We start from the raw sequence: 21,785 nt of genomic DNA on the forward strand, positions 1-21,785 counted from the left end.
GGCTTAGTTGGGCTCATCATCTATTAAAAGAAAATTTTATATATTATATGAAAGGTATCAGGCATGGATCAGGTTTGATCAAGAAGAGACTGGTTCAACTGTCGACCCTGAGCCCTGATCCTCGAGGCTCCTTTCCATTTGACACGTGTGTGCATCCGGATAAAAGTTGGACCGAGCAATATAAATAAACATAAAGAGAAAATAAAGAGTTCGAGGAATTAGCTTATTTATGGCAAGAAATAATTTTATGGAAGTCCTACGACTTGGAAAGTATATAAAAGTTAGGTGAGACGAATAACGATATCCACTATCTACTCATATACTTTACGACCCGGATAAAGGAAGTACCGAGAAAAAGGAAGTCCCGTCATCTCGTACCATCAACTTCGCGGCACAAGGGAGGATTTGGACTCCTCTCCGCGGAAAGCCTATCATTATCAATCAATTAAAAAAACTCGGAACAGATGACAATTTGCTTGGTTTATATCTTCTTCAAGCGTTATAATTCTCGCCTCAAGAAGCTCTTTGAATATTTCTCGTGTCCCCCGTGGGACCCGCTTAGTGATTCTCACACGGTTTCAACTACTCCTCGCGAAGAAGACGAGACGAGACGAGACGAGACGAGACGAGACCATAAGGTATGCTCGATTATCATTATAAAACGGGTTAGCGAGAAGAGATATATCATCTTAATTTTTTTTTTATAAAAACATTTATAATAACGAATTTGTACGTATCTGTTTCTAGAAGTAACATGTGGGTCTGAAATTGAACCGAGTGCGAGTCACGTGATGCTCCAGAAACTACAGTTCCACGTTTTACCTAATTTAAAATAAGTTAGGTGTAATTTTTTTTTTTAATAAAAAATAATTTTCTATAATTGAGACGCATTACTTTGAAAATGCCGTTCCGGAAGAGGTGGACAATAACTCTGGCTGGCCTGAGTCGTGCAACGATAACATACAAGAGAAGTATCTTTAAATATGCCGTTTAGGTTGATATATAAAAAGTCTTTGACGAGAAACAAAGCGTCTCTCGCTCGTGTCGAGTAGGTACCTACCTAGTCATAGAGGTAATAATCTCGCGCTTTTTTTGTCGTCTCATCTCGCTGCTCGAAGTCTTCTTAATAAAGGGCCTTGGTTCTTATAATTTGACGTGGGACCCACGCCTCGAGGGTGTGCACTCCATGAAGCGAGACTTGTGCGGTTCACGTGATTCTGACCCGCTCCCCAAGTCCAGAACCAGTGGCATTCTCCGTTATTATTTTTACCCCCACCCCCACCCCCACCCCCACCCCCACCACCCCCGAAAAAAAATTAAGATTACTTGCTCTAGTCCTCGTCTTTATCCATTAATGCCGGTGCGATTCGCGTATTTCGCGGCCATGCGATCGATCTAACATTTCCGCGCTGACGTGGTCGTTCTTTTGGCGCTCTTATCAACTTAAATTGGCTTATCATTCATTTTCTGATAAGTGAGCTGACTTATCATCGATAGGTTCGTGGCCGTATTGACATTCACGACTCTCTCCCCGCCCTATAAAGCCGACAACGCTGCATCGCCGATGGGATATTTCTCTTCTTTTCTCTCCTTTTTCTTGCTATTATTTGCTCCACTAATTAGTCTTCGCAGCTCGCTGTAGTCTTCTTTTGGATCGATCTATTCCTGAGCAGGAGGTAAAGCTTCGATTTTTCCCCCGTTTCTTCAATTTTTTTCTTGTTATTATGAAACCTGCGGAAATTTCCTCTTTTTTTTTTTTTTTTCTCGCCTTTTTTTACAAGCCGTCCATCCTTCCTCTCGTCGGGTTTGAAGGATTTCTTGGTTCATTGATCCTCCTAAGCCCTAGATTTTGGCGTTGGTTCCGGTATACGAGCTAGATCTAGGTTGTGAAGCAGAGAAGGGGTTTTTTTAGGGTGTTAGAAGTAGGTTTCTTTGTCTCTTGTAGTTTCGGTTCGGTTTGAGATGCGGGTGAGAAGGACCGCTGCACAAATTGGATATTTAATTATTGTATGATGAAAAATGGTTGATTCTTTTGCTTAAATTCTCGAATTCTTTTAAGAGCTCTATTTACTTGTTAGGGTTTTGTTCGAAATTTAGGTTTTTGACGTGGGATAAGAGGCGACGATGTCGTCACTTAGTAGGGAACTGGTTTTCCTGATCCTACAGTTTCTCGATGAGGAGAAGTTCAAGGAGACTGTTCACAAGTACGCCTCTATTATCAAAAATTCCATCTTTGGCTTTTTTTCTATTGTGCTTTTTCTCTATTTTTTGTTACTACTTTGTTTGTGTCTTTATTTGCAGGCTTGAGCAAGAATCGGGTTTTTATTTTAATATGAAGTACTTTGAGGATGAGGTGCAGAATGGGAACTGGGATGAGGTGGAGCGGTATCTTTCTGGCTTCACCAAGGTAGATGATAACCGGTACTCAATGAAGATCTTCTTTGAGATTCGGAAGCAGAAGTATCTCGAGGCATTGGATAAGTATGATACGGTGGTCAATCTTCTTTCTGTGATGTCCATTGCAGTTTCTCTACATTGATATGCTACATGCTGATTTTAACTTCTTTAACGTAGGCATGATCGAGCAAAGGCGGTTGAAGTCCTTGTCAAGGATTTGAAGGTCTTTGCATCTTTTAATGAGGAGTTATTTAAGGAAATTACACAACTATTGACTTTAGAGAATTTTAGGTATTAGATAATTCTTATCCTATCCTCAGTCCTTGGCTATTGTTGCACTAGATGAATGATTGAGTATGCGCATTTTGAATCTTCTTCAGGGAAAATGAGCAGCTTTCCAAGTATGGTGATACAAAGTCAGCAAGAGCGATTATGCTTGTTGAGCTCAAGAAGCTGATTGAAGCAAACCCTCTATTCCGTGACAAACTCCAGTTTCCCAATCTAAAGAGTTCTAGGTTGCGTACTCTTATAAACCAAAGGTAAGATTTAGTTAAACATTATCTTTAAATGTAGTCAACTTCTACTAGTATTGTCATTTTCCATTCTTGATATTCACAATGTCTGTTTTAGCTTCCAATAAGTCTTGATTGTGAAATTCTCCACTTCTACTTTGTTTTTTTGGGGATTTGTAAGTTGATGTGTTAGTCACTTGGGGCGGTTTGGTTAGAGATGGTCACCTACTTCTTGTATACTTTTCAATGTGATTCGTGAGGGAATGATAAGTGGAGGCCACAATAAGTATACAAAGTAGTGAGTATACTTGGAGCATCTTCATTGGTATTCACTTTAGAGATCATCATGAAGAATATATGTATAATATCATTATTTTCACTTTGGAACGAGTAACCTTTATTTTTCTAATAGTTGGCCTGCGACCTTATGTTTTTTATCTTTCCAGTAGCATTGTTTGCCATATCAAGAAGATACTTGGCAGGAATGTTGATAGTATTTTTTTCTGTAAATAATGGAAAATATTATTCAGGAAATTGCTCACTTTACTAAAGTTTACAAAGTCCTAGCATCTAGTGTTTTCTAAAATATATTTTGGTTATTTGTAGATTATGGCCTCTAGGCATGATCCATCATGTGTGCATTAATCTTTAGAGCCTTATAGGATTATTAAGTGTTTTACTAACTCTTTTAGAAAAAAAATATATATATAGTGCATTTAAGTAGAAATTAATACTGGCAAATAAGATTAGAGTCACTTAAATCTTTCATATTTATGTGGTAGTTATATATTGATTTCGTGGTGAACAGACCAAAAGGAGTATGGGAATTTATGTGCTGCTAGCATGCGTTACCTTCTCTAGTGCATTACAGCATGCCGAAGTTAGCTTTTGTAGTCATGTGCTTTCGCAATGCATAGAGGGATCTCTTAGGCTTGTTTCATTGTATAGTTAACTGTATTTTCTCCTACAAAAATTGATAGAAATATATATGATCTTGCAGCTTAAACTGGCAGCACCAACTTTGCAAAAATCCCAGGCCAAATCCTGATATCAAAACCCTTTTTGTCGATCATTCTTGTGGACAACCAAATGGTGCACGTGCTCCATCACCAGCAAATAATCCATTACTTGGATCTATAACTAAAGCAGGAGGTTTTCCTCCATTGGGTGCACATGGGGTAATTTAGCTGATTTTATCTGTTTGCTACAATCTTTTGCTGAATTTAGCACAAATATGTGATTTGGTGGTGTTGTCAGCCTTTTCAGCCTCAACCTGCTTCAGTTCCCACACCCCTGGCTGGTTGGATGTCCAATCCTCCACCTGTCACTCATCCAGGTGTCTCTGGTGGATCTATTGGGCTTGGCGGTCCTACAAATTCTGGTATTTCAATTTACTTGATTATAGAAATAGAAGATGGCAAGACACTATAAGATTTTGAATTTTATTAATGGATTAATTTCATTCGAACTTCTTGAGTAAGTTAATCTGAACTTTTGAATGCTATTTGTAGCCGCAATGTTGAAGCACCCTAGAACACCTACCAATCCGGGTGTAGATTACCCATCAGCAGATTCTGATCATGTATCCAAAAGATCTAGGCCTATGGGGATTTCTGATGAGGTACTCTGGTGTTTGTGCTCAAGTTAACACCCATTTTATTCTTCTGGTTATTGGTTATCTCATCTAGGCTGGTGCTTGTTTGTTATCCTACACTGAATGATACCTGATGATTCAATACTTAACCCAGGTAAATCTACCGGTAAACATATTGCCAGTTACCTATCCTCAGAGTCATGGTCAGATTATGCACACACCAGATGACTTGCCCAAAACTGTCGCACGGACATTGAGTCAAGGCTCAACTCCCATGAGCATGGATTTTCATCCAATTCATCAGACTGTTCTTCTTGGTGTGTTTTTCCTCACAAATTTTCATTCTCTCCATTCATTCCATTTTGAGGTTCTTGAGTTCAGTACTTTCTTTTATGATTGGTTCTTCAAGATGATTCTTTGTGTTTCTTCTATGCATTAGTTGGTACAAATGTGGGTGAAATTGGACTGTGGGATGTTGGTACCAGAGAGAGACTTGTTTTACGGAGCTTCAAAGTTTGGGAACTTGGACAGTGTTCTGGGGCCCTCCAGGTTTGTCCAATATGACATGTAATCTAATGAAGTATAGTTTTCTGTTGCTGTACCTTTTTTCTTGTAGTTCACAATAAATTGAAATAGTCTTCTATGTACTCAGTCTGCTCTAGTTAAGGATCCTGCTGTATCAGTTAACCGCATAATATGGAGCCCTGATGGATCCTTGTTTGGTAAGCTTGGAAAAGCCAGAAGTCCTTTTTAAGATAGCACATTTTATCAGGTGTCATAATACCTCCTCACCATGTAGGTGTTGCCTATTCAAGGCATATTATACAAGTTTACTCATATCACGGTGGCAATGACATCAGGCAGCACTTGGAGGTAAGAGATTTAGCAGTGACCAATATCGCTTCTTTCTTCTTTGATTCTCTCTACTTCTATGCAATAGCTCCTTCTGTAAATTGATTGATTCTGGCATGTGATTTGCAGATTGATGCTCATGTCGGTGGAGTCAATGACATTGCATTTGCCCATCCTAATAAGCAACTATGTATAATAACCTGCGGAGATGATAAGACAATCAAGGTTTGTTTCTTAACTGTGGTAGCACCCCAATTCACTCAGAAATGTACCTGTTACTGTATATGTTTTATTTGTATGCTTAAAGAATGTTTGTATTTATCTGTGTATGCTTAAAGCATTACTAATGGACAATTTCATATTGTTAGGTGTGGGATGCAACTAATGGAACCAAACTGTATACCTTTGAAGGTCATGAGGCACCTGTTTACTCTGTTTGCCCACATTACAAAGAGAACATCCAGGTAACTGATGCATAAATGATTATATACTAAGGTCTACTAAACCAAATTTATGTATGTGTCAGATTATTGATATTATATCTTCTGTTAACATTTCTCTTGTGTTGTGCAGTTCATTTTTTCAACAGCTTTGGATGGAAAGATAAAGGCATGGTTGTATGACAATTTGGGATCTAGAGTGGATTATGATGCTCCTGGCCACTGGTGTACTACAATGGCTTATAGTGCAGATGGTTCCAGGTTTATTTTCTCAGATAGTGGTTCTGCATTTAACCTAATTTAGGCACTCCTCTGGTTTATAGTTCATGAATGACTTATCTTTCCACTCCTTTGTTCTAGGCTCTTCTCTTGTGGGACCAGCAAAGAAGGGGAATCATTCATTGTGGAATGGAATGAAAGTGAAGGAGCTGTGAAGAGAACATATCAAGGATTTCGAAAACGATCCTTGGGCGTTGTCCAATTTGATACTACAAGGAACAGATTTTTGGCTGCTGGTGATGAATTCCTGATCAAGTTTTGGGATATGGATAACACTAATCTTTTGACAACTATTGATGCTGAGGGTGGCCTACCAGTAAGTCTTTTATAGAACTTAACGATCACTGCATAAATTTGTGTGGATGCAAGAAAAAGATATCAAGAACTTCTTTGCATTGATTGTTGTTTTCTTGTTCTGTTAGGCTAGTCCGCGGATACGCTTTAACAAGGAGGGCACATTGTTGGCTGTTTCTACTCATGATAATGGGATCAAGATCTTGGCAAATACTGATGGGCTTCGGTTGTTGCGCACATTCGAAAATCGCTCTTTTGATGCTTCCAGGACTGGTTCAGAGACAGTTACAAAGGTAACCATCTTAGCTGTAAAATCATCTGTGAACTCTGATGAGAATAATAACACAAATTGCTCTATGATACAGCCTATAGTGAACCCATTATCGGTTGCTGCTGTTGCCACGAGCTCAGGAATAACAGATAGAGTTGCTCCTCCAGTGCCTATAGCTGGAATGGTTTGTTTTAATCTTGGATCTTTTTTCATTCTATTATTTATACTAATATTAATTCTTTATCATTTAATTTTCCAAGTTCATGAATTTCCATATACTCCAGTATTGCACTAACTTGATCAAATTTGGTAGAATGGGGATGGCAGAAACTTGGTGGATGTAAAGCCTAGAATAACTGACGAATCAATGGATAAATCAAAGATTTGGAAGCTTACTGAAATTAATGAACCAATTCAGTGTAGATCTTTGAGGCTTGCAGATAATTTGAGGACAAGCAAGGTACAGATTTTTTGCGAGCATACATCCCATGCATGCATATATTATAGATTTGTTAATTTTTCCTCTGTACAGTAATGCAACTCATATTATTGGTGTTTTTTTCTTTTCCATTCAGACATCCTTATTTACTCATACAAGATCTCAGATTATATATCAATGAACTATATTGTTGGGAAGTCTCCACTAAAACTTGTTAGGTATAAATAAATTTTCTTACGCAAAATGCCAAGAGCTAGAAAGTGGTAGCAAGACGCGGCTTTGAATTTTTCATATCAAACAAGCATTTCACTTTGCAGAAAAAAATTGCTGCAAAAGGAAGTTAGATTTTACATCAGGTTTAAAAGCATATAAGAAATAATATGGCCACAGAGGAAAATGTAAATGGAGAGACAGAAAGTTCACCAGAAATTGTCTATCATGTGCTCCTTTCATTGTGTATGGTATACTTTCAAATTTCAAATGAGTGAAATGACTTCATAAGTCCTTTGACCTGATAACCTGCTTGAGCTCTTCTTGCTTCTTGCTCTTCCCGTCCTTGCTTCTTGTCATTTTTTTTCTAGAAGGATTATATATATAAAATATTCAAGCTAAATCAAGTGTCAGAAAGTCCATCTGCAATCTAAAAAATAACTTGTATATTATGGATATGTTCAAGCCAATGTTTAATTGGATCAGTTGTGAAAGTAAAGGATACTTAGGTTTCGCACCTGACTTTTGAATAATTCTTTTTCTTTTTCACTCCATTTCTAGAGGATGGTTCATAATGAAAGTAGGGACATCTTTTTCACTTTTCTCTTTCTGCCCATGTAGAATTAAGATTTCTTGAGCTTCTAAATTATTCCGTATATTGTGGATCAAAATCATCATGTAGTACCTTTGCATGTTATCTTTCGCAATGTGCTTAATATCTCTTGTATGATCAAGGTATCAGATATGACATGTTTCTCCGTATTATATAATTAGTTAATCTGGAAGCTTAAAGTTGTTTGGTAATAATAGATATAATTCTTTAACATGCCTCCTCATGTGCGAGCCATATGCACTACGCACTGATAGATAAATGGTAATAGAACACCAAAATAGTTATATAAATAGGGATTAACCTGCTGAAAATTCTAGCTTTGCTACCATATCAAATAACCAATTAACTCAAATTTATCTGGTAATGGTCCAACAATATATATTATTCCCTAATATCCTGGATTTGGATTAGTTCCTTTGTCATATACAACTGCATAAAATAGGTATTGTGTTTTTTTCTTCTTCAAAAAGTTCTGTATATATTGCACAAGATATTGTGAAAAGACTACAGGATTCCTCATTTTTCACTGTGACTGAGTTGTCAATTAGGTGTACTGAAGATGTATTTTGGTTCCTTCTCTTTGCAGCACTGTGGCCCTCAAGGTTATGAATTTCCTACTGATTTTGAAAATTGGAATAGTAAAAAGAATCTTTTATAATTGCAGATCTCGAGATTGATTTATACAAATTCTGGTGTTGCCATCTTGGCTTTAGCATCAAATGCCATTCATCTACTTTGGAAGTGGCCTCGGAATGAAAGGAATTCTAGTGGAAAGGTGAAGATTTTATTGCCTTAATATTTGAGATATTTCTGATTTTATGTGGATTGCTCTTATACATATTCAAACTTTGCTTTGCTACACTAGAGTACTGGTCATAGAAAATCTTCTTTGTTTTCCATCAATAGGCAACTGCCAGTGTTACTCCTCAATTATGGCAACCACCAAGTGGCATTCTGATGACTAATGATATAACTGATGCTAATCCTGAAGAAGCAGTTCCCTGCTTTGCTTTGTCAAAGAATGATTCTTACGTCATGTCTGCCTCAGGCGGGAAAATTTCTTTATTCAATATGATGACCTTTAAGGTAGGCCACGAACTATTAATGAACATGTATTTGATTCATTACATCTTAGGCCTATTATAAACCATTTTAGTGTCATGCTTCATGACTGCAGACAATGACGACATTTATGCCTCCACCACCGGCAGCAACATTTCTTGCATTCCATCCTCAAGACAACAATATAATTGCTATAGGAATGGATGACTCTACAATCCAAATCTATAATGTCCGAGTTGATGAGGTATCATATCACTATTTAAGAAGTCTTACTTGTTGTTTGACAAAGCAAGCAATAAACACTAGGAAGAAATTTAATTGCCCATCATTTTGCAGGTTAAGAGCAAACTTAGAGGGCACTCAAAGAAAATTACTGGTCTTGCCTTCTCAAATGTATCAAATGTGCTGGTCTCTTCTGGAGCTGATTCTCAGGTGACTATAAACCTTCTTGCGATGAACAGGCACCTGAACAATTAACTTTTGCATCTCTTGCTATGCAGTTTGTGTACGGATTATGGATGTCTATTTGATACTAGAAGACTATCCTAAGTATCCTTAGATTCCTATCCAAAATATATTTGTTTCTTGCTGCAGATTTGTGTGTGGGGCACTGATGGATGGGAGAAGCAAAGGAGTAGATTTTTGCAGATTCCTTCTGGTCGTACCCCATCAAATGTTTCAGATACACGAGTCCAGTTCCATCAGGATCAAGTACACTTTCTTGCTGTCCATGAGACACAGATTGCAATATATGAAACTACTAAGCTGGAGTGCATGAAGCAGGTAAACTTGTTTTTCCCTCTGGAATATTTAGAATTTTGAGCATGTTCGCTAATCATTTGATGATTTTATTGTTCTCCAGTGGGTCCCCCGTGACAATGCTGCACCCATCACGCACGCCACCTTCTCATGTGACAGTCAGCTAATATATGCTAGTTTTCTAGATGCTACTGTGTGCATATTTAGTGCTTCAAACCTGAAACTGCGATGTCGAATTCTTCCAGCTGCATACCTTCCACCCAATGTCAGGTACTTTGTCAAACATAAACTCCATATAGATGAAGGTAGAAGAAATTAGCTTCTTTCCCACTTGCTCTTTTGGGGGTTTCTTAATAGTCTTTAAATGCAGTACTCAGTAATTGTTACCCACAGTAGAAGCATTGCAAATGTGGCATGGAATTTAGGTTGTATTTTCTATCTATCTAGGCTGGTGATTTAAGTTTCTATCACTGTATTTATTGGAAATGTTCTTCATATGTTAAATACTCTAGAATTTTATCTTGATTTTTGCATTTCGTGTATATATTGCTTGTTTATGCAGCTGTCAAGATTCAAATTATACTTGTCATGCATATATGCTATCTTTTGCTTGCATATATTGAACTCATTGTCTCAATTAGGTTGTTTCTTTCTTAATTGCTTCCATCATACAGGAGGATAAATGCCTCACCTTAGACTGTTTAACCCTAAATAACTACCTTGGAAAGTTGGCTTTGGTGCTGCCTACTCTTCTGTTCTTCGTTCATAAGGATGTGTTGGAATTTAATTTATTTACCTTGAGTGAGTCTGTGGTCAATGATTTCATGTCATGATCTGAGACCATTATTTGACTTTGTCTGTATGGTGTACCAGCACAACGGTCCATCCACTCGTGATCGCTGCACATCCATCGGAGGCGAACCAATTTGCATTGGGTCTAACAGATGGTGGTGTCCATGTGTTGGAACCATTAGAATCTGAGGGAAAATGGGGAGTACCTCCGCCAGCTGAGAACGGGTCACCAAGCAGCTTGTCCACACCACTGCCTGCCGGAGCCTCGAGTTCTGATCAACCACAAAGGTGATGTAGGAAGCTGCCAGCACATAATTTAACCCTTTTCTCTTCCTTTCACACTTAATGGTTGAGGAGTTTCTAACTAAGGTATGCTGCCAAATCTCATTCGACGTGTATGTTATCATTTGAGGTGCTGTAATCTTTATTCTGACAACGATTAACATGTTCTATTTCTCCAGCTGTCTTTATGAAATGTATAGCTTGTTAACTCCATGTGTTTTACTTCAAATTGTCATTCTTTGTTATGGCGGGGAGCCTATAGCTCTGTTGTATTTATCCACTCTTGAAAGTATTGCCTTACCTAAACCTTAATTCTACCCTGTAGATTTTAGTAGTGAGAAAATTAACTTCAGAAAAAGCAAATTAGGGAGAGAAATTGGATTTAGCCTGGATAGGTCTTATGGGTGAAGACCTGTGCCAGGTTACTATTCTCATTTCAGTATAATTTTCCCCTGATGAGTTTGGTATGAAATACCTCACTCATTTCTGCCCTAATCTGTATCAATGGAGGTCCCGAAATAGGCCATGGTAGGATGAAAGCTTTTATCATGTGATGAACAAAGAGAGTTTCCAAAGTTCTCCACCTTAGGGAGACTAAAAGAATGGACAAAGGTAATTCCTTCGCCTTAAACTGATCCTTCATTAAGGCAGGCTCTCTTGTTATTTACCCAAGAATTTGACAAATATCGAACCTAGGAATGCTTAATACAACCTGCCATATCTCTCCATTGGCTAGTGTTGTTAATTATTGCTGATGAAAATGCATCACAGATGTCTGCTACCAGGAATGTTATCTGATGTTCGTCGTAAGTAGTCTTCCAAACTCTATAACACAATCTCGCAAAAGATCCAAATGAGTTTAACCCAGCAAGGCTTTATTAAATTTTGGCTTCTCCGGAGTAGTTTATTTAATAAAAAAAAGAACAAAGAAAAAAGAAGAAGGATACATTAATTAGCTTCCACGAGGACAAAGAGTATCGCCCATGTCAGAACTCAAAACACCTCAACAAGGTGACATTCAAAATCTAATCTATTCGAATTAATAAGTCAATCTACAGCTTAATTGGCTTCAGATTGGGGCAGATTAGAGTTTGTACTTTTCTCAACAACAAAAAAAGGGTCAGTTGACTACTGTAGGAATGTACGATTCCATGAACTTTTTATAGGCAACCCAGATTTTTTTTATGTAATCTAATGTTCAATAACCAAAGGGTATATAGACATCTCTTGGTTTCACAACACGAATATTCTATCATGATATTATATTTATCATAACTCCCGGAAACAAATGCAAGCACAGCGGGTTGAAAACGATTCAGATACAATTGCATATTTTTTATTTTTATTTTTTGGAAACATGATACGAATCGGATATCAAACGTCTGATTCATTTTCTAATTCGTATTAATTACTAGAATCTATTGCACAATTAGTATAATTTATGCAAAAAATTATATTAGAGATTCATATACGTAAAAGACAATATTTTAGATCACTACTTTCTAATATTTCAAAGTATATAGATATACATATTAATTCAAAGATTATTTTTTTGACAAATTAAAAAAATGTCAATATAAATATAAATATTAAAACAGAGATTTTTTTTTTTTTTTTCAAACTCGAATATGAAAGTAAATCAAGTCAGACCTAATCCTGCAGGATTTCACCTCTACAAAGGCTCCTACAACCTAAGCTTATTATAAAGGACAAAATTGTTGGATGTAAAACGGATTAAAATGTAGACAAAGAATATAAAATATGGCCCACAAATGGGGCCAGTAAACCTTTTCGCAGGAAGGCTGCAACCAAGATGATTCACTCAAACAAAAGTATAAACATGCGGCATAGAACAAGAACTGATACTAATTCTGAAACCTTTCCAACTGGAACCGATACTATATGGGAACAGTGAAAATGATTCCCAGACATCACCAACAAACAAAATGACATAGTGCATCACATAAGAGAAACAAATCCCCGAGAATCATATGCTGTTTGGAAAATTACCATAGACAACAACTTCAACATGATCGTCATCATCCATCAAATAAAAGGAAAATTTGCCACCCACATGCCAACAAGAGAGCATCTGGAAGTGCCTACAAAAAACTACAAACTGAAACTAGTACCCAGACAAAGTAGGGCCAAGTATTTGTATGATATCGGCGAGCAAGAAAGATAAATAACCAAAACAGACAAGGATAGGCTGGTGATAGCTATGGCCATATGATGTACGGAATGTGGGTGCTGTTTCTAAAGAACATAAGTACCCATGGAATTGCTCTCTCCTCAGAAGAGCTTGAAGAGAAGACCTCCATGAGTGGCAAAGAACGGTGCAAACACGAGTGATTCCACAGCCATGAGCTTGATGAGGATGTTAAGTGATGGGCCTGATGTATCCTTCAGTGGGTCCCCGATGGTGTCACCAATGACAGCAGCTTTGTGGGGGTCTGATCCTTTAGGGCCAAGGGACCTAGCATGCTCTGATGCCCCAGCCTGATCATCAGAATATGTGAATTAATTGAGGAGGTTATAAATTTGGAGGAAAAAACAATAGGAACAAATTTGCTGCTTCTTTCTTAGGTATATTTACAAGATGGATACCACACACCAGTTCACAAGGAACTAGATGAAATAGATAAGAAGCATAAAATAAGATGAAACAGATTATTAGTTAAAGGTAAATATAGGTAATCTTACCTCAATATACTTCTTCGCATTATCCCATGCACCACCAGTGTTAGATGCAGAGATAGCAATCTGGTGAAAGCAGGAAACACTTAGATGAATACAAAGTATTGAAAATGCTGCAGAAAAAGCAAAGAAAGCAGTTCCAAACGAACCTGAACTCCAGAGACGAGTGAGCCTGCAAGGACCCCTGATAGAGTTTCTACACCAAATAAAGTTCCAACAATGAGGGGAGTAAGCATAACCAGAGCACCAGGAGGAATCATCTCCTTGATTGAGGCATCTGTAGAGATCTTGACACAGGTGGCATAGTCGGGCTTTGCAGTACCCTCCATGAGACCTGGAATGGTGTTGAACTGCCTGCGTACTTCCTCTACCATCTTTAAAGCAGCACTTCCAACACTTTTCATCGTCATGGCTGAGAACCAGTAAGGAAGCATTGCACCGACAAGCAATCCAATGAAGACCTTTGGTGTCAGAACATCGACGGTTGAGATTGCTGCACGGCTTACAAAGGCACCAAAGAGAGCAAGAGAGACCAGCGCAGCAGAGCCAATGGCAAAACCCTGATGAAAAGGTGGAATGAAGCAAAATACTACTTAAGATGTTCCAGGACAAACAAAAGAACTTGACTCCAATGCTACAGGTTTCCAGACAGTCCAAAAAACAGACAAAAAGATTCAGTGTTTTCTTAAATCAGTTACCAGATCAACTAAGAAAAGAAAATTCCAGTCTTTATTGATACAAAAGTCGGTACATACTAAGTTATCTATAATGCATCAATGCTACGAACAAAATGCTTCTACTGTTACAATCAATCCGATCAAGCACTTCCAGAAACAATTCATTGTAATTAATTTCTGGTTTAAATTTCAATCCGAAAGGGAACATGACTCACTAAAACTACTGAAATTAAGACCAAAATTCATTTATCAAGGGCAATACAAACAAGATTTTTGGTTTTGACCTTTGTTTGCGGAAATAAAACTTTGAACTACCAAAGCATGGAACATGAAAACAAAGAAACCGAGCCAGCTAGGGATATATAACAAGCACGATACCTTTCCAATGGCTGCAGTTGTGTTGCCAGCAGCATCCAATGCATCAGTTCTCTCCCGTATTCTGTGACTCATACCGGCCATCTCTGCAATGCCTCCAGCATTGTCACTGATTGGGCCATAAGCATCAATGGCCAGACCAGTGGCAATGGTGCTCAGCATGCCGAGAGCAGCAACTGCAATGCCATACATGGCAGCAAGGCTAAAACTAACAAAAATACTGACAGCAATGGCAAAAATTGGGATGATAACAGACTTGTAGCCCAAAGCAAGTCCAAAAATGACATTGGTAGCAGCTCCAGTTCTGCAGGAATCGGCAACATCTTGCACAGGACTACAAACAGACAAGATGAAGGTTAACATAGATACTAACTCAACTACTTAAACCAATGGTCTAGCTAATTACTACGTGGAACAACTACAAGAGAGTTTTTGACCTGTATGCATTGCTAGTGTAATATTCAGTTACATATCCAATGACTAGGCCTGCCCATAAACCAATGGCGACACAGAAGAACAGTTGCCTGCAATGCAAATCAAATACGATGAGATAGCCATCAAAATATTCTTGTTCTAAAATAATTTAAAGACAAACATAACTCACCAGTTTGAAACTTCCTTCTGGGCACCAAAATTGAAGATGGTGAATTTAGATGGAAGGGCTATCCAACTAACTATTGCAATACCAACAGTCATAAGAGCTGTAGAGATAATCAGCTGTTGCTTTAGCGCTGGTTCAATCTCTTTCACTGCTTTTATTTCAAAGAAGTCAGTTGCAAAAAGGGTGGTAATCAAACAAACGATGATACCCATTGAGCTAATAAGCAGGGGGAACAACATAGCAGTCAACTCATGGTTGATTCCAAAAGAAGAAATAGATGCAACAACAAGGGCAGCACAGGATGATTCAGCATAGGAGCCAAAGAGGTCTGATCCCATCCCAGCAATATCCCCCACATTGTCTCCAACATTGTCAGCAATCACCTGAAAGTTATATGTCAAAGTTAAGTTAAAACAGGAACTTCTAGGCGAAAGGTGCTATTCACACTTATGATTTCATTAGATTTAACAACAGCAGTTAAAACAGAAGAAAAAAGAACAGCTTCTAGATGCAGTATAATGCACGTGCATTAGATAAGACAACAACAAAAATTCAAGAAAACTAAGGAACATTCTGATAATACATCATCTCTAGATAACACCAAATACACAATAATAGCAATAAAAGAGACAATCAAACAATGTAAGGAAAAACTTACAGCTGGATTTCGAGGATCATCTTCAGGAATGTTCCTCTCAACTTTACCAACAAGATCAGCACCAACATCAGCAGCCTTTGTATAGATACCTCCCCCTACTCTCCCAAAAAGAGCCATGGAAGACCCACCAAGGCCATAACCAGTAATAGCCTCAAACAGACCTTCCCAGTCATCACCATAATACAGTTTGAAAAGGTTGATGGCAATGTAAAGCACCAAAAGTCCATTTGCTGCTAGCAGAAAGCCCATCACTGCACCAGACCGAAATGCAGTAATAAAAGCTTTTCCGACACCCTTCCTAGCCTCCAAGGTTGTTCGAGCATTTGCATATGTCGCAATTTTCATTCCAAGGAATCCAGACACCACAGAGGTGACTGCACCGAGCACAAAGGAAACAGTGCTAAAGAGTGCATTTGCGAGGGCAGGCTTGCAATATTTATCCTTGTTATAGGTACATGGCTGGCTCTTTGTGCTGAAGCCCTCCACAGAGCCAAGGAATAGGAATATCAGGATAGCAAAAGCAACCATGAAGATGCCAACATATTGATATTCAGTGAAAAGGAACGAAGTAGCTCCTGTGTACAGAGAAAGCCAATCGTTAGATATCATTGGTATCCATTGAAACATCTACTGATGCTGAACATAGGAATCATACACAACTAGAGTGAACCATTAGATCTTAAACAAAGTCGATCATTTGCTCCCAATGTGCCGTCTCAATACATATTGAGCATATACAAGATTGGGACACTGATTCTCCTGCATTATATATTTATGCAGAGAACCCACAACTACGAATAACCACAGGATCAATCACAAGATCCATCTCCAAAACTAAACCAAGAGTATAAATCTATGTATTCACATAAATCTCACACAAATCTCTCACAACCAGAATCTTTAAATAAGAAAGTGTCAACACTCTTTCCTAAAAGGTAGACAACTCTGCAGTGCATGCATAAGATGATGACAAAAGGTAAGACTATTAGTTTTGCAGATTCAACATTTAAGTGTAGAGATAAAACCTAGATAACTAATTAAAGCATAGGCTGCCTAAGATGAGAGACACTGCTAGATAAACATGATCCTGATTGCCTACCTCCAATAATACAAGTAAATAAGAATGGCTATCTAATCAAGGAGCTATTTGCACAAAAAGAAAAAGAAAAAAAAAAAAACTTCTGTTGTTGTAATAGCAAGATTAAGCTCTTGAAACTGAATACTTATATTTTTTACGTGAGATGAGCATCTTTCTATAATGAAGTGCACATAATTTACATAAAAGTGAACAAAGCCCATTTTACGCTATTTTGAAAACTGATGGGCTTTTTTGTGTGCAAATGCCTCCTTAATCAAAGACATCAATGTCTGCTGCTTGCAGAGACTTCGAATTAAATATTCCCAGTAGAGGAAGCAGCCACAGATAAATACCTTCATACCAGCAAGCAGGATCAAAGAAAGCAAAATAATTAACAGTCACGTTTGATGACTTTAGTCAGCTAAAATGAAATGTGTGTGTGTGTATCAAGCACAATTTTTAAATCATCAAACACCGAAAGGAAAGCCCTGTAACCCCAGCAAATCCTTAGAGTAAATTATTTCCCCGCTCAGTAAAATCTAACACCATTAAAATAGAACACAGAGATACTGTCTTTAACAGTATGTAATATATATATATATTCCCATGATCTAATCATAATGCTAATATACTATAAAAAAGAATCTCAAAATTAGATTTTTTTTTTAAAAAAAAAAAACAAGCTCTAATATACCATAATGCTAATTTTTTTATTATAAAAAAATAGCCCAAATAGCAAGCTTCACCACAAGAACACACCTTCTGAGATGGCGCTCTGGATCTCGGCGCACTTGACGACGATGTTGTGGTCGTTGAGCCCTTCCTCCTCCTCGATGAGGTAATCGGAGTACCCATTCTTCTTACCTCCCGCCGGCGCTGCCTCCTTGTCCGGAGAGAGCTTCACCCGCGACACGACTACCCACTGCACGAGCGCGAACACGATCCCTACGACGGCCGCCACCGGGATCAGGATCTCCGTCAAGAGATCCGTCAGTATAACTCCTCCCATCGCTGGAACACCCCGAAAAACACTCTCTTCGCTCGGGCGGCAGCGGCGGCGATGGATCCCGCCTGAGAAGAAAGCAAATAGAAAATGGAAACCGCAAGGGTTTTGAGATGAAGTGTCTCTCTAGATATAGCAGCTCGGTTGCCTCGGGCCTCGTACTTGATTCTTTATATAAGCAGCAAAGAAGAGTGTGCAAGGTTGGACGAATCCAAAGAACCAACGCGAGTGTGAGAAAATATATAAAATAACCAATCAAATGAAGGACTAAAATGAATAAAATAATTGAGGATAACATAAGTTAAATTGGTAATAACTGGAAGGTAATTACGACTGGGTCTGGATAAGTCCGACACTTATCCATTGGACGGTTCAGATGTAGCGCTTCGGGTTGCTCAGAATTTCCTAGGGCTGACGTCACCTCCACGTATACCTCTTACCTTTCCCGAGATCGGATAACGTTGTCGGTCTCTCTCTCTCTCTGTCTTTGAATTTCTTTTTCTTTTTCTCCTCAATTTTTCATTTTAATCCAACACCAAAGTTTACTTTTGGAACAAAATAAATAAATATTAAATAATAATTGACGAGGTTTGTTACATCATCAAAACCTCGTGACTCTTAAAATCTCCGTCATCAAATTTTCCTAGCTCACAACTTTGGGATGATATTATATTTGAGCTGTGATTGGAAAATGGACTCGAAAGTGAGCCTCCATTAATTAACGGCTTGAATTCTTACGATCCAACTCATCGCCACCTCATCTAAATCTAGTATTTATCGACCTTCCAAAGCGACATGGGAGTCATGAGTTTAGATTGTCGTCACTCATGATTGAATGAATAAAGAGTCGATTGCATTCGCTAATTAGCATCCTTCTTCTACTAACACTATTAACAAATTAATTAGTGTCACTCATGGGCCATGGTCATCATTATCATAAAATAATTAGATTTTATTTGGCTTTAACGTCATATACTTGTTGTGAATACAAATTATAAACGGCTTGTGTTGCTTGATGAGTCTATATCATGGTTAATAAGAGGATTATTGGGTCATAAAAGGAACCAACGGATGTGGATTAATCCACAAGTATGATCGATTGTTCCACCCACTCTCAACTGCCCCCAACTTTGACAAAGAATAACCAAAATAGAGTTATTAATGAGTAACAAGATAGAGTGGACATCCACATTAAATAAATAAATAAAATAAAATCCCACTAGCATTTTATTGTATAATTACTTCTATGATCTTTTACAAGAGTAGACAGCTCGGGGCCACTTCATAGGGCAACAAAAAAAAAATGCTAAATTATTAGTGTTTTTATACTAGGATTAAAGTGTTGATGAATTCAATTAGCAGTCATAGCATAGTAACATTTCGGCTAAAGTAAAGAGCTCATATTTAATATACATAAATTCAAATCTCAATAACACCGATTTAATTAACTAAATCAAAGAATAATAGCTCTCGTCATTGGATGGAGGATGTTGTAGAGAGGCCTCTGTAAGGGAGAATGAGAGTACGCAGTGGTAGCGAAGACATAGGCCTCAGTGACCTTAGAGGGAAGAGATAGGAGTGGCAGGCAAAGGAGAAGGGGGGGAACCACCTACAATGGCGGCCGGTGGAGAGAATGTCGGAGTAAAATTTTTTTTTTCTCCAAACCCTAGCAGAGCTCGTCCAATAGGGCCAACCTTGATATATGCTCTATTTACACAAATATTATAACATTATAACGGAGATAACTACTGTTAAAAAGTGAGCAGATGCGTGGGAGAACTTATTACTCTTTTTATATATCCCTATCCTTCAGTAAGAAGTTTAGTTGGGTATCTCACCTTGGCCCTTGCAAGTTTCAAACTATTAGAGCTAAACAATCATATTTTGGTGTTAAAGTTCTCCCTTTGCTTTCATGAGTGAGAGGGACAATTAATGTGAAGATATACACGGAAGTATGAAAGCGTCACAAGTTTCTTTCTCTCTTTTTTTAATTTAACTTCTCATAATTAATCTCATATTCTCCAGCTTATGGATCGAGATCTCACGTGGTATGGATTAGTGTTACACATTGGCAAATTCAATATATTTACTAGTTTGATTCTTATTCTATTGTTTCAAGATTGATATAATTAAAGACCCAACGACTTGGAGGATCTCTCTTCGAAGTTAGATTCAGATTCACCGAGAGACCAACTTGTAATTAATTAATACTTTTCACTCTTACAACTTGCCAATCATCTATTATTATTATTTTTCTAATTATTTTAGTGGATTAGAAGGGTAGATCTAGGTATATAATTGGAAGAGAAAATTATGCCAATTTAAGATTAGGATTATAATTGTCAATAAAGAGAATACTTTTATCCTTGAGAAGTTGCTTGGTATCTGGCTTGCATGTACTACTACTACTACTACTACTACTACTACTACTACTACTACTACTTTTCATCAATTATTAGACCAAAGCTTGGTTCCTTTTTTTAATAATTCCTTTTCTATAATATAATATATATGCATTACATTAAGTTGCTAAGAACTTTTTGGAAGTTATAGGGTTCAAATCACAGGCTGGCTTGTTAGTTGAAGTAGACCTTTCTTGTGGTTGGGTTGTTAGCATGTATGTATGATGGAGATGCTCATCCTACTCCAAAGTATAGAATAAGGCATGCATGCATGCATGCATGGTTACCTACAGCCACAAACCTTACAGAGTTACAGCTCTTCCATCAGCAGCAGCTATCATGGTTGGTGGGATGGGTACATGGGAAAGAGAAGATCCCATGGAATGTGCCTGAATTCTTGCATGAACATGGGCCATCAAATGCCATTATGTTAATATTATTGGGATTTTTTATTAAAGAATTTTGTAATCATGTTCTAATTCATTAATTGCCCATGTGGGACTAAAAGGCCATTCTTTCCTTATCATAGAGAAATATTCTTTTATTTTATTTTCTCTCCCATTAGCTAGGTTAATGTACAGAGACAAGCATTACTCATTAATTATAAGATCCCCTTCACATGCTCACTCTCCCATTCCAACATTTAACATAGATACTTCTTTTAATATCCCCATATGTATTTTAACCTTATCGCACAAATACATATATTTACATATATATATATATATATATATATATTGCTTAAAATACTTAGTTTTTGTGCAGATATCTTTTAAGATGTTATTCAGTTCGTGCATAAGAGATATATTCACTTATATATATTTTACAACCAAAACACTTAACGATACCATATGTGTGTTTTCTATACAAAACTTTTAATACAATTAACATATTTACTTGTATAACTTTATTCAAATTATCATTATATTTTGCAACTAAGACAGTAAAATGTGAGTAAAATTATAAATATATCTAATTTACATTTAATAAGTGTATTCCTCAAAAGACTTTCCACACAAAATACTAACTAAATTTTATTATTAATTTATAAAAGGTCTGTGCAAAAACTATATATATTTTTTTTAAAACCATCTAAAGGGTTTTTCTTATGGTAATTAAGATAATACACATTAAATATGTTCCTTACTAATAAACTAGAGAGGTGGTGGTGGTTGTTTGACAAGAAGACTTCAAAAAGGAGGGGGTGGGTGATATATAGATAGAAGAAAAAACTCTGAAACTTATATGAGTTGATAAATGTGGACCCTGTGGTTGGAGGAATAGTATAGTATTTTCCTTATAAAATGGCAATAATAATATAGTTAGTTGGTGTGTTGTTATATAGTGTTGATATGATATAGCCTATGGTCCCTTGGTGGTTGCAATGCAAAATATGGTGCCAATGGGGGAGATCTAGATCTGGGCTTCTTTCTTTTAAAAATAAATTTAAATTTAAATTTATTTATTTTAGCTCATAGCTGTCTGTGTCGGTGCAGAG

The 21,785-nt window shown here is 37.4% G+C and overlaps 2 protein-coding genes across 2 annotated transcripts; one reads left to right on the forward strand and one right to left on the reverse strand.

Annotated features, from left to right (window-relative positions):
• The first annotated feature begins 1,518 nt into the window (after positions 1–1,518).
• Positions 1,519–11,007, forward strand: LOC140777770 (protein TPR3-like). The gene is made up of 26 exons (XM_073122111.1): positions 1,519–1,676; positions 2,098–2,204; positions 2,302–2,481; positions 2,575–2,688; positions 2,778–2,936; positions 3,910–4,087; positions 4,167–4,290; positions 4,421–4,530; positions 4,658–4,820; positions 4,943–5,052; positions 5,156–5,225; positions 5,303–5,376; positions 5,485–5,580; positions 5,724–5,819; positions 5,929–6,056; positions 6,156–6,390; positions 6,497–6,661; positions 6,734–6,823; positions 6,953–7,099; positions 8,566–8,676; positions 8,808–8,987; positions 9,079–9,207; positions 9,300–9,395; positions 9,558–9,746; positions 9,826–9,992; positions 10,596–11,007. The coding sequence occupies exons 2-26, from the start codon at positions 2,125–2,127 to the stop codon at positions 10,804–10,806; spliced, it is 3,402 nt and encodes a 1,133-aa protein (XP_072978212.1). The 5' UTR covers positions 1,519–1,676; positions 2,098–2,124; the 3' UTR covers positions 10,807–11,007.
• A 1,632-nt stretch (positions 11,008–12,639) lies between these two features.
• On the reverse strand, positions 12,640–18,071 carry LOC140777626 (pyrophosphate-energized vacuolar membrane proton pump). Its single transcript, XM_073121860.1, has 8 exons — positions 17,642–18,071; positions 15,805–16,379; positions 15,150–15,529; positions 14,983–15,069; positions 14,549–14,879; positions 13,643–14,053; positions 13,500–13,559; positions 12,640–13,295 (listed from the first exon to the last, which is right to left on the reverse strand). The coding sequence occupies exons 1-8, from the start codon at positions 17,889–17,891 to the stop codon at positions 13,089–13,091; spliced, it is 2,301 nt and encodes a 766-aa protein (XP_072977961.1). The 5' UTR covers positions 17,892–18,071; the 3' UTR covers positions 12,640–13,088.
• Between the last annotated feature and the right edge of the window lie 3,714 nt (positions 18,072–21,785).

The sequence above is a fragment of the Typha angustifolia genome, chromosome 15 (assembly GCF_048772165.1).
Source record: "Typha angustifolia cultivar Huaian chromosome 15, ASM4877216v1, whole genome shotgun sequence".
Lineage (NCBI taxonomy): Eukaryota > Viridiplantae > Streptophyta > Magnoliopsida > Poales > Typhaceae > Typha > Typha angustifolia.